General features: G+C 42.8%; 1 protein-coding gene and 1 long non-coding RNA gene across 3 annotated transcripts in view; one reads left to right on the forward strand and one right to left on the reverse strand.

The window, feature by feature from the left end:
• Positions 1–7,024, forward strand: part of LOC138980482 (major facilitator superfamily domain-containing protein 4A-like) — a 14,688-nt gene extending 7,664 nt beyond the window's left edge. Inside the window, exons 3-5 of one of the 2 annotated variants that reach the window (XM_070353363.1) lie at positions 253–342; positions 4,822–5,107; positions 5,904–7,024. In XM_070353363.1, the coding sequence (XP_070209464.1) occupies positions 253–342; positions 4,822–5,107; positions 5,904–6,976 (1,449 nt within the window). In that variant the 3' untranslated portion in view covers positions 6,977–7,024. Of the gene's footprint in view, positions 1–252; positions 343–4,308; positions 5,108–5,903 lie in introns of those variants that run through there. The other variant, XM_070353362.1, reaches the window with a different exon arrangement.
• A 5,483-nt stretch (positions 7,025–12,507) lies between these two features.
• Positions 12,508–17,716, reverse strand: LOC138980483 (uncharacterized). The gene is made up of 2 exons (XR_011460347.1): positions 14,689–17,716; positions 12,508–14,609 (listed from the first exon to the last, which is right to left on the reverse strand). It is a non-coding gene; the product is annotated as an uncharacterized lncRNA (long non-coding RNA).
• Positions 17,717–18,770: the final 1,054 nt, after the last annotated feature.

Consider the following 18,770-nt stretch of genomic DNA (forward strand, 5'->3'; position numbering starts at 1 on the left):
GGGTGAACCGGAGGCCAACAGATGTTGTTAGTCATGTTACATAGGTGGATGTTAACAATTGTCTCACGAGTGTAACAGATGCCTGGGATGAACCGGAGGCCAACAGATGTTGTTAGTCATGTGACAGAGGTGGTCGTTAACACTTGTCTGACGACTGTTACAGATGCCTGAGATGAACCAGATGCTAACCGATGTTGTTAGTCATGTGACAGCGGTGGGTGTTAATTACCACTTGTCTCACGACTGTTACAGATGGCTGAGCTGAACCGGATGCTAGCTGACGCGGAACACAGGAGTAAACTGTACGAGACGTTCTGGCTCTTCTGGGTCTTCGTCCTCGTTGTAAGGTCTTCGTGTGTTTTGCGCTGTCGTTTGTCTTGTTGTTGTTGTTGTTTGTTGTTGTTTGTTGTTGTTTGTTGTTTTTGTTGTTGTTGTTGTTGTTACTGTAAGGTCCTCCTGCCTTAGAATTTGTCGTTTGTCATGTTGTGGGTGTGGTTAGGCCTAAAAAAAAATAGGTGTGGTTACGGTAACCCGACCTACCCTATTTTTAGGGGCCGATCCTATAACTTTTTATTACATTTGTCAAAACAAACAAAAAACGAGTGCAAAAAACGCAATGAAAGCGAAAGCGCCCGTGTCGCACACTTATTTCCCTGTCAAGTAGGTTTAATTTGTACACATTAGAAAAAAAAAGTTTAAAAAAAAGAAGTGATTGCCTACCTACCTGTACCCTATTTTTTTGTGGATATGTTACTGTAACCACACCTATTTTTTTTGGGCCTTATTGCTGTGGTGATAATGGTTGTTGTTGTTGTTGTTGTTGTTGTTGTTGTTACTGTTTCATCCTTTCAGGAACAAGAAAGAGAGAGCGACATGTTGAATGTTCAAATTACATTACGTTTATTTTCTCAAGGCTGTTAAATTTGGATGAAAATATCCTTATACCTGCCCCATATCTACAGCCTGATTGCTCCTTACCTAGAGTCGGACTATTTTGCTGATTAAAGAAAAAAAATCGTCATATCCGCAAGAGACACTTCCTTTTCTTCTTCTTCGTTCATGGGCTGAAACTCCCATATTCACTCTTGTTTTTGCATACGCCGCTTTCGAGGGAAGCATGCTGGATATTTTCGTGTTTGTATAACCCACCGAACTCTGACATGGATTACAGGATTTTTCCGTGCGCACTTGGTCTTGTGCTTGCGTGTATACACGAAGGGGGATAAGGCACTGGCAGGTCTGCACATAAGTTGACCTGGGAGATCGGAAACATCTCCCCTCTTAACCTACCAGGCGGCCGCGGCCGGGATTCGAACTCACGACTTTCCGATTAGGAGACCGATGTCTTATCCACTACGCCACTGCGTCCATCTGTAAGAGACACTGACCCAAGACATACATATATGTATATATATATACTAATACAGTCAGACAGACTAACAGACAGAACGACAGACAGACATACTGACACACACACACACTCACACACACACGTACACACACACACACACACACACACACACACACACACACACACATATATATATATATATTTATATACAAACACGCACGCAAGTTCGACTGTACTTACAGCAGAAATGTAGCCTTTCTAACCAAGCTCCACAAATGTGCCCGGTTACAAGTAATTCCTTGTTACTGGTGCTGTTCTTCACAGAATGAAACCATGTAGCGCGAAATTTGCAGCAGTAAAAAACCTAGGTCATTACTGGAGATCGCACTTTGCACAGAGTGCCACAGGTGTTTTATCTTAAAGAGTAAAACATTGGCGATGTTATTTGACAGTGTTATGAATGTTGCAGCAGTGTTAACATCATGTTGTTTGCAGAGGACACACCTCAATGAACACAATAGGGATTACCATAAAACAAGCAATCGTGGTTGGTGTGTGTGCACTTTACAACAAATTGCAATGCAATGCAGTAAAATACGATATATGAAAATGCAATACAATACGATAATAGTTAATTTCCCAATTTTAGTAATTGCGTGTTGAGTCTGACAACAAGACAGTTGAATGCAATGATTATTTAATATTACTAACGTAGCCTACCTTATTATATGAAACGCTATCGTTTTACACACACATACACACACACACACACACACACACACACACACACACACACACACACACACACACGCGCGCGCACGCATGCACGCAAACACAACACAACGCACGAACACACAGCCACACAACGCACGCGCACCCACACACGCACATACAACGCACGCGCGCGCACACACGCACACACACACACACACACACACACACACCCCACACACACGCACACGCACGCATACACGCAAACACAACACAACGCACGAACACACACGCACGCGCACCAACACACGCACATACAACGCACGCGCACACACACACACACACACACACACACACACACACTCACACTCACTCACGCACACAATGGTCAATGTCTTGGTAACAGCCCCACAGACTTCTTCAGAGTGCCGTCAGCATCGACTGTCCATGTCATCGCCGTATTCAGTGGACGCTGATACGATCGATGTCCTTTAAGTTCGGCTTTAGAAATCGTTGCCAACAAATCGATAAACTCGCTTTCGTTAAGTAGAGGCTAATGTAAAAGACAAAATCGTTGAGGTCATGCGAAGGAGGGTGTTGGGAGGGAAGAGGGGGAGGAGGGGGGTTGTCTGTCTGTCTGTCTGTCTGTCTGACTGACTGTCTGTCTGTCTATCTGTCTGACTAAACTGACTGACTGACTGACTGACTGACTGACTGACTGACTGACTGACTGACTGACTGACTGACTAAACTGACTGACTGACTGACTGACTGGCTGGCTGGCTGGCTGGCTGACTGACTAACCGACTGACTGACTGACTGACTGACTGACTGACTGACTGACTGACTGACTGACTGACTGACTGACTGACTGACTGACTGACTGGCCGGCCGACCGACCGACCGACCGACCGACCGACTGACTGACTGACTGACTGACTGACTGACTGACTGACTGGCTGGCTGACTGACTGACTGACTGACTGAATAACCGACTGATTGACTGACCGACCGACCAACCGACCGACCGACCGAAAAGCGCTGTAGCGGTTGCGCTGAGGAGGATAGCACGCTTTTCTATATCTCTATTCTTTTTAACTCTCCGAACGTGTTTTTAATCCAAACATATCATATCTATATGTTTTTGGAATCAGGAACGGACAAGGAATAAGATGAAATTGTTTTTAAATCGATTTCGGAAATTTAATTTTAATCATAATTTTTATATTTTTATGTTTTTAATCCAAATATAACATATTTATATGTTTTTGGAATCAGAAAATGATGAAGAATACGATAAACGTGATTTTGGATCGTTTTATAAAACAAAAGTTTAATTACAATTTTCAGATTTTTAATGACCAAAGTCATCGGTCCAGTAGTTTACTCTGAATCGCTTTACACACACACACACACACACACACACACACACACACACACACACACACACACACACACCACGACCCTCGTCTCGATTCCCACCTCTATGTTAAAACATTTAGTCAAAACTTGACTAAATGTAAAAAGAATGGATCTGACATCCAAAGACAAAGTTGACTTGCTTGATCGCTACCGAAAGCTGAATGCAAGAAGTATGAGGGAGGGCGCTGACATTGTGGGTGTGTCGGTATCATTTCTGTGCCAGACACTACAAAAAGAAGACGAACTTAGGACTGACATCGCAGAGGGCTCCAGTCAAGACCACAGGAAGCGTCGGCGCTGCAGGAAGGAGAAGGAGACAGAGGATGGCTTAAAGCGGTGTTTCGACTCTATGGCCCCCCCAAAAAATAGGTCTGTTTACGGTAACCCGACCGACCCTAGTTTTTTCGCGCGACCCTAGACTTTTTTTTGGCATTTGGGAAAAAAAAAAAATCTTGGTTTTTTTGGCAAAATAACGTAAAAATATGGTTTTTTGGAAAAAAAAAAAAAATAAAAAAATCCCGACCTACCGACCCTATTTTTTTGGCCTATGTTACCGTGAACAGACCTATTTTTTTTTTGCCTATCCAAGCACGCAACACACCAGTAAACGGCCCAATCCTGTTTCAGAAGGCGGAACAGATTGCTGCCCAGCTGGGCCGCTCTAACTTCAAAGCTACAGATGGCTTGGTTTAACAGGTGGAAGAAACGCAACGGCTTGGTCTTTGTGAAGCAACAGGGTGAAGCGGGAAGTGCCATGTACATATTCTGAATCGTTTTTATTTGTCATTAAAATGTTTTTGGTAAAGTTTCAAAACGGTTGTACGGTGTAAACTTGTATGCGTGCGTCGGTCTTCTTGCCTTTCGTTTGTTTGTTTGTTTGTTTGTTCTTTGTTTGTTTGTTTGCTTAACGCCCAGCCGACCACGAAGGGCCATATCAGGGCGGTGCTGCTTTGACATATAACGTGCGCCACACACAAGACAGAAGTCGCAGCACAGGCTTCATGTCTCACCCAGTCACATTATTCTGACACCGGACCAACCAGTCCTAGCACTAACCCCATAATGCCGGACGCCAGGCGGAGCAGCCACTAGATTGCCAATTTTAAAATCTTAGGTATGACCCGGCCGGGGTTCGAACCCACGACCTCCCGATCACGGGGCGGACGCCTTACCACTAGGCCACCGTGCCGGTTTACCTTTCGTTGCTGATGGATATGTTCAACACATGTTCAACACGCAGCCGTTTTTTAAAAACACTTTTGTTCGGTCCCAAGGTGTGTTTTTTTTATAAGCGGCAACTACTGTTAACGTATCCTTATCGTTATCCTTTTCACCAGGGCTTCGACAATGGGATTCTCGGGCCTTGCCTACCGGACCTACAGGCCTCGGTGGGCGCCTCCCTGGAGGGGATGTCCTACGTGTTCTTCGTGCAGGGAACTGGAGCCCTCCTGGGCAACGTCCTCGGGTTTGCGCTGGAGCGTCGCTTCGACAGGAGGCTTCTGATGGGCATCTACATTCTGCTGGGCAGCGCCACCAACATCGCCATCCCGCTGGTGCCCAAGTTCTACTATCTGCTGGGGCTGTTCCTTCTTCAAGGGGTGACCAAAGGGCTTGCTGACTTTGGTGAGTTGGTGGTGAGGGTATTGGGAGGGGTGGTGGTGGGGGGGGGGGGTAGTGGGGTGGGGTGGAGGTTGAGGAAGGCATGTGTGTGTGTATGTGAGTGTGTGAGTGTGTGTGTGTGTAGGTGTGTGTGTGCGTGTGTATGTGTAGGTGTGTGCGTGTGAGTGTGTGTGTGTGTGTGTGTGTGTGTGTGTGTGTGTAGGTGTGTGTGTGTGTGTGTGTGTGTGTGAATATGCGTGTGCGGAACGGTGTTTGAAACCGCATGGAGCAAATGAAAAAGAAACAAAAGAAACAACAACAAAAAAGACACAAAAAAAGGATTATGCACAGCAATATCCTCTTAAAATGTCTAATGAGGTCACGTCATATATTATTTCAGACCTAATAAATGTTCATGAATAATGAATGGTGCAACCTATTAAAACAGTCTATTAGAGAAATATGAATGAAACGAACACGTTACTCATCGCGGTAGTGTTTCGGGAGGTAAGTAGGTAATTGATTCAAAAAGCAGTCTGCTGTAGCCATCGGAAGGTTTTATTATTTTCAATAACTTTTTGTGAGTTATTTATTACATGGGATACTTCAACATTCCAAAAAGATTAAACATCACTATAAGCGTATTGTTTGTTGTGGATTGTAAACATGCTCATTGTATATTGTATCTGTGGAGTATTGAATAATTATCTTAAAGATAAAACACAAAAGAATGTCATAAACGATTGAGTTACGCTTTCGGCAAATTGGTCTATAATCTTGGTCCGCTATGACATCATCACTGCATGACGTCATGTTCCAGGGGCCATGTCGCTGTGCAACATACTATGGGAGAAGGACAAAGCTCTGCCCTTTCAGTTCATCGTTGTCGGCGCCGGCATCAGCACTTTCATCTCCCCCTTCCTCGCTCAGCCTTTCATCGACGATAGCCTCTTATCGCTCCCGCCGTCAGTGCGATCGTCCATCTCATCGGAGTCGTGTCCAGGCAAACACATCAGCAAGCAGAACAGGACGCAGCTCATGACGATTTACGAAGAAGCCAAGGCCAAGTTTTTGTCCAATACTACGCAAGTGTTGACGTCATCTTCGATAAAGTACGACATCCGGTGGCCTTTCGTCATCGTGGGTTGCGTCTCCGCTCCCGCTGCTTTGGCCTTCTTCTATTTTTACGTCAGGAGACGCGACCGTGTCGAGGATGAGCACAGTGTGGAGATCAACGTGTCTGTTGACCAAGACTCTCCGACCAATCCAGAACGCCAGCTGCTCCGCCCGGAAAAAAGGAAGACCAAGTGCGATCAACCCAACACTGTACTTCTCTTCCGTATTCTCATCATCGTTCTCAACATCCCGGTCTTTGGTCTGCTCCTGACCTTCGCCGACCTGCTGACGACAATCGGAATGACGTCACCGCTGTGCATGACGGCGGTGGAGGCGAGCTACCTCAACACGGTGCTGTGGGGCGCCGCCATGATAGGTCGAGCCGTCAGCGCCCTGACTCTGGCCTGCGTGCCCATGTTCCTGCAACTGCTGCTGTGTTCCTTCGCTCTCGTTGCCATGGGAACAGTGCTGGTGGCCAGTCCCCGTAGCAACGTGGTGGCGCTGTGGTTCGGGACGGCCGGGGTGGGACTCTTCGCTACCCCCTCCATGCCCGGGTTCATCGCGTGGAGCGGGGACTACGCTCCCATTACACCGTTCTTTATGAACCTGTGTCTGTGCGCGGCCGGTGTCGGTGAAATGTTGCTCCCCTTCGTGGGCGGACAGCTGATGGCGGCGTTCGGATCGCCCGCTCTGATGCTGTTTGCCCTCGTGATTATGATCGCCATGCTGGCTCTCTTCCTCTTGTCCCACTATGTCGCCAGGCATATCAATCTGTGATGATAGCTTTCTCAAAGGAACAGTGTCCCCCCCCCCGCCCCCACCCCCCCCCCCCCTCTTGTTTTAAATGATGTTCAAATTGAATGACACGAAATTTAATTATCAAACACTTAAGGCACGTACTCCAGTAAAAAACGGATCTTACGTGGCCCAAAAAAATACAAAAGTATCCACACAAAAAGCAACAAACAAACAAACAAACAAACAGACATATACCCTCTCCCCCCTTTTACTTTGATTGTATGTATGTAACCCCAGGCACATTGAAACGATTTTGGAGGTTTGTAAGCTGTCGGAAATAAAACATTTCCAGTTCGAAACTGGAACTTGTCTCCTTGAAACACATTAAGTTGAAACTGTTATACCATGCACTGGCTTTATAAAATGACTGTGACCATTTCCACGAAAACAGTCACTGTGATCAAACGTATTGTAATGTGCATCCCAAATGATTCCATTACTTGTCATCTGTTTTACGTTGGGCTGTCACTAATACTTCCTTGAACTTGTAAAAATTCGGCTTAAGGTGGGAATCAGTGACTGAGCTCAGTTACATTTGTTTACATTTTGGTCCCACTTTGACCAGACGCCTGTTTCTTTCAGGCGAGATATTCTTTCGGCTAGCCGCTCGCGGAGCTAGGAGGCGAGAGTGTGTATGAAACGGTTTGATGGCTAGCTACGCAAGAATTAAACACCATTGGTTTTACCGAAAAGGTCGTCAGCGCTGATCGGTAAACAGCCATGGACAGCCAATCGGATTGGCAGCAGTGTCGCCGCCCAGGATCTGGGCTTGCTCGCTTGGCGAGAAACCATGGCGGCGACACTGCTGCCAATCCGATTGGCTGTCCATGGCTGTTTACCGATCAGCGCTGACGACCTTTTCGGTAAAACCAATGGTGTTTCGAGCCACCTAGGGTTCGAGGCGAGAATCCTAGCGTCCCTCGCGACGAGAAGTGCCCAGTAGGGCCTACCCAAGAAACGGTACTTCCTCGCCCCACTCGCCAATCTCGCCTATTCTCGCCTGTAAGAAACGGGGGACTGGCGTTTCTCCAATCAGAGGCTTCAGTCAACATTGCTCAAAGTCGCAAAAATGGCCACACATGAGTGTGTGTTGACGCTGAGAGCAACAATGGCCGTTTTACAAGCAATGGCTTTCCAGCAAAGTAGACTCTTTTATTAATTCCAAAATGCACCATCGTGCCACGCCTGATTCTGTGAAACACCTTTTCAAAGTCCATATAGGAGCAAAGCTTTCTTTGATGCTGCAATATTTCTGTATCCTTTAATTTCAGAATCCCCTTCATTGTCCTATTTACGATAGAAAGGGCATTAGATTCAACGCCTAGATATTGAGCTTTAGTATACTACAGTCTTTTAATTTGTCGTGCCTATTATGATTGCATTAATTTAGCTGCTGTTACAAAAAGATAGAAAAATTGACAGGCGGGCAGTATTCCTCAAACATGTCATGTTACTCACTGTGATGTTACTCACTGTGATGTCACTCACTGTGATGTTAACTTACTCACTGTGATGTTAACTTACTCACTGTGATGTTACTCACTGTGATGTCACTCACTGTGATGTTACTCACTGTGATGTTAACTTACTCACTGTGATGTTACTCACTGTGATGTTAACTTACTCACTGTGATGTTAACTTACTCACTGTGATGTTAACTTACTCACTGTGATATTACTCACTGTGATGTTACTCACTGTGATGTTAACTTACTCACTATGATGTTAACTTACTCACTGTGATGTTAACTTACTCACTGTGATGTTACTCACTGTGATGTTAACTTACTCACTGTGATGTTAACTTACTCACTGTGATATTACTCACTGTGATGTTACTCACTGTGATGTTACTCACTGTGATGTTAACTTACTCACTATGATGTTAACTTACTCACTGTGATGTTACTCACTGTGATGTTACTCGCTGTGATGTTACTCGCTGTGATGTTACTCGCTGTGATGTTAACTTACTCACTGTCATGTTACTCACTGTGGTGTTACTCACTGTGATAAGATTGCGACTGTATCGCGCATTGTGAGTTTCTATGGTTGTGCTCTTAGGTGAATTAAAATTGTGACGATAATCTTCTTTTTCCGAATTACAATACCAATGTTAGTTATGTGTGCGTGTGTGTCAGTGTGTGTCTATGTGTGTGTATATGTATGTGTATATGTATGTGTGTGTGTGCGGGCGTGTGCGTGTGTGCATGTGTGCGTGCGTGCGTGCGTGTGTGTGTGTGTGTGTTTGTGTGTCTTTCTGCAGGAAGGGACTAGTTGAGGGGAAGCAACTCCTTGTCTAGAAGCGGCTGCGTAACAGATAGTGCTCTGACAGAATTGTTTCCCTTGATCCAAACCTTTACTGCATCTGTTTATTGGTGTATGTGTTTATTTTTCTAAGCCTCCGCCCTCTCATCTCTTACCGCCTCAACCCTTTAAAGACAAACAATGATGAGGCACCTTGTGCTACGCGTGGGTCTGCCAAATTGCTCCAGTGTCAACGCTCTTTCGTATGCGTATTGCCTTTCAATCATTCATTCCTCTATTCGTTCATCATCAAATCCTTCCTTCCTTACCTTATTCATTTATGCATTCAGTCATTCATTTATTTATTTATTTCTTCAAGTTGTTTCTTTTTTTCTTTCTTTTTTACATTTAGTCAAGTTATGACTACATGTTTTAACATAGAGGGGGAATCGAGACGAGGGTCGTGGTGTGTGTGCGTGTGTCTGTGTGTCTGTCTGTCTGTGCGTGTGTGTGTGTAGAGCGATTCAGAGTAAACTACTGGACCGATCTTTATGAAATTTGACATGAGAGTTCCTGGGTATGATATCCCCGGACATTTTTTTCATTTTTTCGATAAATGTCTTTGATGACGTCATATCCGGCTTTTTGTAAAAGTTGAGGCGGCACTGTCACACCCTCATTTTTCAATCAAATTGATTGAAATTTTGGCCAAGCAATCTTCGACGAAGGCCGGACTTCGGTATTGCTTTGTCATTAAAAATCTGAAAATTGTAAAAAAAAAAAAAAAAAAAATTATAAAACGATCCAAATTTACGTTCATCTTATTCTTCATCATTTTCTGATTCTAAAAACATATAAATATGCTATATTTGGATTAAAAACAAGCTCTGAACATTAAAAGAAGAATTAAGATTATGATAAAAATTAAATTTTCGAAATCAATTTAAAAACACTTTTATCTTCTTCCTTGTCGGTTCCTGATTCCAAAAACATATAGATATGATATGTTTGGATTAAAAACACGCTCAGAAAGTTAAAACGAAGAGAGGTACAGTAAAGCGTGCTATGAAGCACAGCGCAACCGCTACCGCGCCAAACAGGCTCGTCACATTCACTGCCTTTTGCACTAGCGGCGGACTACGTAGAGGTTACACGCCGAGTCTCAGTGATTATTAAAAATAATGGTCGAAGTTAGCGGATCATGAAAAATGCGAGCTTTAGCGAGCTTTTTCATGACCGCGAACTGAGACCATTATTTTTTATAATCACTGAGACGAGGTGTGTAACCTCTTTATTCCTCCTTTCTTCAGTTATTCAAAGAAAACAGGAGTTTTTTTTGCAAAAGTTTGATCGAATCCTATTCACTCAACCAGTCAACCTGCGCAGGCGATCGATTAATGCGCGGTTGTATAGTTCCGTGCAAATCATTCCATTCTGTTAACACTTCTTGTCAGTTTTCCTATTTTGGACTAAAATCAAGTACACAGATATGCTGTTATTCTGCTGTGGCGGCAAAGGCAGATATTGTGTGTTCTGTATATGTTTTGGTATCGCTTAGGATAATGTTCTTTCATCAAATGGGACTAGCAGACGAACTTTTGCACCCGTGTTCCAACGTTAAAAACTGTATGAAGTTCAGTTTTCTGGGGAAAATAGTGTATGAAACCGCTTTATGTTGTTTAAATTGATGAGATGTGTGCATTTGGTTGCGTGTGATCTGTTTATTAAATGAAATATTGTTGAAAACTGACCGTTGGATTGCAGTCTGTTGTCGAAGAAACTGAGTGAAAAGAAGGGGAACTACTCTTGTCGCTAGACAAAGTATGAGTTACTTGCCTTGCGGGAAATTGCTTGTGATGAACGTTTGAGCACGGCAAATCTAGATTCAGAAAACAACCGAACTCATGGATTTTATATGAAGATTCATGTGTTCAGGCCTGTAGTTGTTAATTTAAATGCGGTATGTTTGTATTGTTTGCTCCAGAGATGTATACTTCGTACGTTAGAGCGTTCGGAACTTTTCAGTCGCAAAAAGTAGTACCGAAACAGAACAACTTCTCAACCCATTGCACTATCGAGGATTCAGGCTGTTGCTGGGTCGTTATTTGTTTGGTTGCTGGGTCATTATCGAAAAATAACTACCCCTACAAGTTTACAGAGGTAAAGAAGCAGAGGGGGGAATAAGTTCAGTTTCATTCTGTGAGTTCCACAGCTTGACTAAATGTAGTAATTTCGCCGTACGCGACTTGTTCTTCCTTTCTTTCTAACTGGCCTCTCTTTAATCGACCGACTGTATCAGTGTTTCAGCCATGTCTAATCGTCCGACTGTATCTGTGTGTCGGCCATGTCTAATCGTCCGACTGTATCTGTGTGTCGGCCATGTCTAATCGTCCGACTGTACCAGTGTTTAAGCCATGTCTAATCGTCCGACTGTATCAGTGTGTAAGCCATGTCTAATCGTCCGACTGTATCAGTGTGTAAGCCATGTCTAATCGTCCGACTGTAACAGTGTGTAAGCCATGTCTAATCGTCCGACTGTATCAGTGTGTAAGCCATGTCTAATCGTCCGACTGTATCAGTGTGTAAGCCATGTCTAATCGTCCGACTGTATCAGTGTGTAAGCCATGTCTAATCGTCCGACTGTAACAGTGTGTAAGCCATGTCTAATCGTCCGACTGTATCAGTGTGTAAGCCATGTCTAATCGTCCGACTGTATCAGTGTGTAAGCCATGTCTAATCGTCCGACTGTATCAGTGTGTAAGCCATGTCTAATCGTCCGACTGTATCAGTGTGTAAGCCATGTCTAATCGTCCGACTGTATCAGTGTGTAAGCCATGTCTAATCGTCCGACTGTATCAGTGTGTAAGCCATGTCTAATCGTCCGACTGTATCAGTGTGTAAGCCATGTCTAATCGTCCGACAGTATCAGTGTGTAAGCCATGTCTAATCGTCCGACAGTATCAGTGCGTCAGCCGTGTCTAATCGTCCGACAGTATCAGTGTGTCAGCCAAGTCTAATCGTCCTAGTGTATCAGTGCGTCAGACATGTCACACACACACACACACACACACACACACACACACACACACACACACACACACACACACACACACACACACACACACACACACTATCAAACACAAACTAAAGCGCGCACACACACACTCACACACACTCACACACTTAAACACACACACACACACACACACACACACACACACACACACACACACACACACACACACACACACACACACACACAATTAGTTTGCAAGTTTTATTTGTCACAGTCCTGAGATTCAGAATACCAAGGCATATCATTCATATTCTGTCGCTTGTTTGATTGTTCAAAACAAAATGACAATCTTCCTCCACAGAGCACTAACAATAAAGTGCTCTAACAAAATATACTTCTTCATCTAAGCAAGTTAATTCAAGGAAAATTATTCAGTTCAACCAACCAACCCAAAACAATAAAATATATAGATAAATGAATAAATAAAAGAAATAACTTCAAGTCAAAAAAATGCCGGTGTAAAATGATTGAGTTTAAAATAAATAAAAATAAAAATTGATCCAAGTTTTTTTTAACAATAATAAAATTAGATAAAGTAAATACCTGTAATTAAGAGCAAAAGACTTCAAAGTAAAACTAATTAGTCCCACTTAGCAAAAAGTAATTATAATAATTGTGATCATAATTCTTGCACTATGATCACACACACACACACACACACACACACCTGTTGATTTTAATTCAATGCTGATCAAAAGACTTCATGAGTAAAACATTAATTGACCCTCGTTGTAAAAAGCGGTGTCGCTGCATTAAGTCACGTGAGAGATTACACAGCACTGGTGTTGAGTGAAACAGTTGCAAACAGAAACACTAAACACAAATCTATTAAGTTCTTTCATGGCACAGAATGCACAAGTGCTGACGATTCAACATTCCTCAAACTATGAAAACAATGGGAGTTTACTGAACGTTTAGTTGACAACATGAAACCATTCCTCAAACTATGAAAACAATGGGACTTTACTGAACGTTTAGTTGACAACATGAAACCATTCCTCAAACTATGAAAACAATGGGAGTTTACTGAACGTTTAGTTGACAACATGAAACCATTCCTCAAACTATGAAAACAATGGGAGTTTACTGAACGTTTAGTTGACAACATGAAACCATTCCTCAAACTATGAAAACAATGGGAGTTTACTGAACGTTTAGTTGACAACATGAAACCATTCCTCAAACTATGAAAACAATGGGAGTTTACTGAACGTTTAGTTGACAACATGAAACCATTCCTCAAACTATGAAAACAATGGGAGTTTACTGAACGTTTAGTTGACAACATGAAACCATTCCTCAAACTATGAAAACAATGGGAGTTTACTGAACGTTTAGTTGACAACATGAAACCATTCCTCAAACTATGAAAACAATGGGAGTTTACTGAACGTTTAGTTGACAACATGAAACCATTCCTCAAACTATGAAAACAATGGGAGTTTACTGAACGTTTAGTTGACAACATGAAACCATTCCTCAAACTATGAAAACAATGGGACTTTACTGAACGTTTAGTTGACAACATGAAACATTAGCCATACCGTTAATAAACCTACTTATGATTTTTATTAAAGGGCTGCTCCATTAATTCACCTTTTCTTTTTTTTCTTTCTCTGATTCTGTGTTTGATCGTGTATCGTTGAGGCTTATACTGGGAGGATTAAAAGATCATCAAAAACAATTGTCTAAACTGCGAACTAAGCAACTTTTTTTTTTTTACCTGAAGGGCGTTCAAAGTGGAAGTTTCACAGTTCATTTGACAACTAGCATCCGTGTCCTCCCACGAGTTTCACATTTAAATGATCATTTTGAGATGCACAAGTAAACCCAAACTACTATCGATTGAGCAATCACACAAGGGCTCAACTTCAAACACTCTCACCAAAAAGTAACGGTGCAATCATTCTCATACAAGCGATCATGTTCGTCACCAATAAATCCCTCCAGGCTTATTTTGCTGGTAGCTTTCCACTTTCTGAAAACGACCGGAATATCTCAGCGTTGGAACAATAAAGAAACGACCGGAATATCTCAGCGTTGGAACAATAAAGAAATGACCGGAATACCTCAGCGTTGGAACAATAAAGAAACGACCGGAATATCTCAGCGTTGGAACAATAAAGAAACGAAATTAAAATTGAAATCCTGAACATATCTGTGACGGTGAAGATGACCGCTTGCACAATACTGACTCTACCTTTCACAACGATAGATTCAGCGATGCAAAAAACAAAAACAAAAGGTTGGTTCAGGTTGAAAGATATCGTCTTTAACAACCAAAAGTACCTGTCATAACCATTGATTCAGGGAGAAACAACAAAAAGGCTCAGTTTATAATATTAGTGTCTTTAACAACCAAAAGTACCTGTCATAACCATTGATTCAGGGAGAAACAACAAAAAGGCTCAGTTTAAAATATCATTGTCTTAAACAATCACAAGTAAGTGGTCCCAACCAGCACGTCATGTAAGATTATACTTGACACTCGTAAGTGTGTATTACGTCTTTGCATAATGAGGAAGAAATACGCTCAGGTTCAGCCGATATAAATGCTTCACATATTTACATAACAAGATCACGAGACAATGACAGTCCGGCAACAGTCCGGCAACAGTCCGGCAACAGTTTGGCAACGATGAAAAATCAGAAAAAGATAGAATGCGCACATTCCAAAATCAAGAATCGAAAAATGAGAATGGTTAGTTTATTTGATCAAATATGATCAAACGTTGCCAATGCTTACCATGTTCGTTTCTTCCGTGTGACAACAAGGGGTTTGCTTGCATGGTTGGTTGGTTGGTTGGTTGGTTGGTTGTTTGGTTGGTTGGTTGGTTGGTTGGTTGGTTGGTTGGTTGGTTGGTTGGTTGGTTGGTTGGTTGGTTGGTTGGTTGGTTGACGGTAGAGTTAGTGTGTGGTTATAGCTTCAACATTGTTTTTCTTCGATTGCCAGGCGTTATTTGCGTTCATTTAAAACCGAAACATGCATGATTTTGACGTTTGTTTTCTCAGGCAACTGAGTCTGTGATAAACTCACATGTACATTGCTGTATGTTTTGTGTTATTGTTGCTGTTCGTTCTGACTGGAAACTTTGTTTTAGTTTGGTATTGAAATTAGTAACATCTCTAATGCTGGATGCACTTGGAAGGGTCGTGATTGGCTATTATGCAGAACAAGCTTATAAAGCTCAGCAGCACACCCCAATGGGTGTCATTTATACATGTATATAAATGTATACATATTTCCAGGCAAACACAAGTATTGTGAAATTAACACAGTACAATGACGCATGATAAAATAGGATTATCATATATACAAGACAAACACAGAGACCTGGAAAACAGGTTTCTTGTGTCAGAGTCAAAGCTTTGTTTTATGCATGGTTGTGTTTGGAAGTTTAAGGTCACACTTTGGTTATGACGTAAACAAACCATGTACAGTATTGCCAACTTTAAAGGCTGCCCTTTTCGTAGCGTTCATTAATTAATTCATATTGTTTACATGTGCCAATAATGTTATAAAACTGTATCTAAGGGGATATAATAACGATTGGCTGTAGCTTTTGAACCCAGAAAAAATTATTTCAGTATTGCAAAGTGGTTTTGATAGTGTCGAATGTAAACAGAACAGTCTCAAAGTGAAAGTGGATGTTTTTCGGAAATTGCGAAGTTAACAAGAATACAGAAAAGCGCGCTTTCCTGCTTAGCACAATACGCTACCGCGCTAATCTGGCGTGTCAATATCACTACGTTTTGCACGTGGAAGGTGAGCGATTTCCTTCACGCGGGGATTGACAAAGCTGTACTGTCTGTGTTGACGGTCTAAAAATAGCCCAAGTCCTGGAGAACTGTTGCTAAACATAGCAATAAACTTTATAAAGAATTAATTATTTCTCGTAATTGGTAAGGACTTCAAACCTAACACTTTGCAGGAAGCTTAATTTATACATCCCCGCAACGATGGGAAAAGCCCTGGAAGTAATTAAAATTATTAAATAGGACTATGTCGGCCTTTAACACAGACAGGCAGAGACGCGCGCGCGCGCATACGCAAGCACGCACGTACGCATGCACGCACGCACGTACACACACACACACACACACACACACACACTGTCCCCTATCACGTCAATACCCTATAGGACTACCAACACTTTGGCCGGCTGCCAGTGGCACTTATCCAAAGCACACATGAACAGCGACAGAGGACACAGAGATACTATCACTAACCGTACATTCCATCCGACATGCCGCTCTTATATCTCCGTCTTCAAACGCTTAGTCTTGGCTTACGTTATTCGGCTGACCCTTTCAGATGTATGCAGGCTGTTCCCATGGGATAAGACAGCCCTCCAGTTAGACACGTACCAACACTCAATATTCTAACTTTTCTGAGAAGGGTGCGAGGTTTTTTATGATTTAACTAAAAATTGTCAATATGTGAAATTAATTCAACAACATTATTTTTAAATGTGACCAGGTTTTTACAATGGGATAAAACAGCTCTCCATTTGGACATATACCAACACTCACCACCATGACTACTTTCTGTGGAGGGTGTCAATGTTTTGGTGGAGTTTAACTCAAAATTGACACGGGTGTCAATATATGCAAAAATTAACCCAAACAAATGTCAGATCTGTTTTTACAATGGGGTAAGACCATCCTCCACCTTGCTACCTGTGTGCTTTCTGTGGAGGGTGTGAATCTGCTGGTGGTTTAACTCAAAATTGACACTAGTGTCAAAATAAATGCGATAATTAATTCAACAAAATTGGGACTCTGTGCATGCAGGTCGCATCACGGGTGTGGGATTGTGTATCCGAGAGGATACATGGTCTTATCCCAGGTCAAAGCGTGAATCCTCTACATGGGAAGTACTTTAAAATTGACCAAACCATGACATGCCAACTACCATAATTATATAAACCAGTAAACACTTATCTGACCGTATCCCGGCTTGTCGGCACAAAATGGGGGCACGATGGTCGTACACACCAATGCCACACTGCTGCTACGCATTATATAACGACGATGGCAAACAATTCAAAACAACACACACACAAACGCATAAGTAAGCACTCATAATGATGTGTCGGTGGCAACAGACAGTTCGGACGTTCGAATAGCTGTCTTGTTGTTAAAAGAAGCGTGTATAAGTTGAGTGAGGTATACTGAACACTCGAACATGACTGATCGCACATTGTTTGAATTTTAGGACGGCGAGAATCATCTCTAGGCTATGAACACTGTCCTCCTTCGGTAAATTAGTAATATACTCTGTTCCATTTTTGTTTCGGTTCCACACAAATGCATGGACACACACACACACACACACACACACGAACGCACGCACACACACACACACACACACACACGCACGTACGCACGCACACACACACACACACACACACACTCAGTCACACACACACACTCTCTCTCTCTCTCTTTCTCTTTCTCGCTCTCTTTCTCTCTCTTTCTCTCTCTCTCTCTCTCTCTCTCTCTCTCTCTCTCTCTCTCTCTCTCTCTCTCTCTCTCTCTCTTTCTCTCTCTTACTCACACACTTTGAAACATGAACTGTTCACCACTCCTGCAAGTTATAAATAACTAGATGTAATAAACTTCGCAATCCCGATGACTCCTCTTCCAAGACAATCACGATTAAATGCTATTAGGCTTGAGCATTTTGTTTGATTGTCAGTTCTCCCGTGGAATGCTTAAAGCTGATATGTTTTTTTGTAAATCATCAAAAATCATTGACGCCAGTGTTTTGCCCTGAGACATGAAATTTCCTAACAAATGATATGTTAATACAAAAACATAGGATCCATATATATATGACGTGATACAAACAAAACACACACACAATCCCGCCAAACGCCCTCCCTCCCTCCCCCCCCCCCCCCCCCCCCGCCCCGCAAAACACACACACACACACACACACACACACACACACACACACACACACACACACACACACACACACGCACACACTCTCAATCCTTATCCCTAAACTTTGCTACCGAAGCCCTCGAAATAACGACTTAACGTCTCTCTTCATGTCTAAACAATCGCTCATTTTCTCTTTGTATCGGTCTCAGCCCAAAAGATTTGAACTCTCGTCCAGTACAGCTAAGCAGCAGGGCCTTGTATCGGTCTCAGCCCAAAAGATTTGAACTCTCGTCCAGTACAGCTAAGCAGCAGGGCCTTGTATCGGTCTCAGCCCAAAAGATTTGAACTCTCGTCCAGTACAGCTAAGCAGCAGCAGGGCCGGACCCAGGGGGGGTTCCAGGGGTTCCGGAACCCCACCCCTGGAAAAAGCCTGTACCTTGCTTTGAGTGGGTTTTTTTTTGTGGTTTTTTTATTAAATAAATTTTGTGTGTGTCTCTAACAAATTTTATTCAATGTGAAATCCGATGAGAAAAAGGTACCCCCCCCCCCCCCCCCCAC

This window comes from Littorina saxatilis, linkage group LG11, assembly GCF_037325665.1.
Source record: "Littorina saxatilis isolate snail1 linkage group LG11, US_GU_Lsax_2.0, whole genome shotgun sequence".
In the NCBI taxonomy this organism is placed as follows: Eukaryota; Metazoa; Mollusca; class Gastropoda; order Littorinimorpha; family Littorinidae; genus Littorina; species Littorina saxatilis.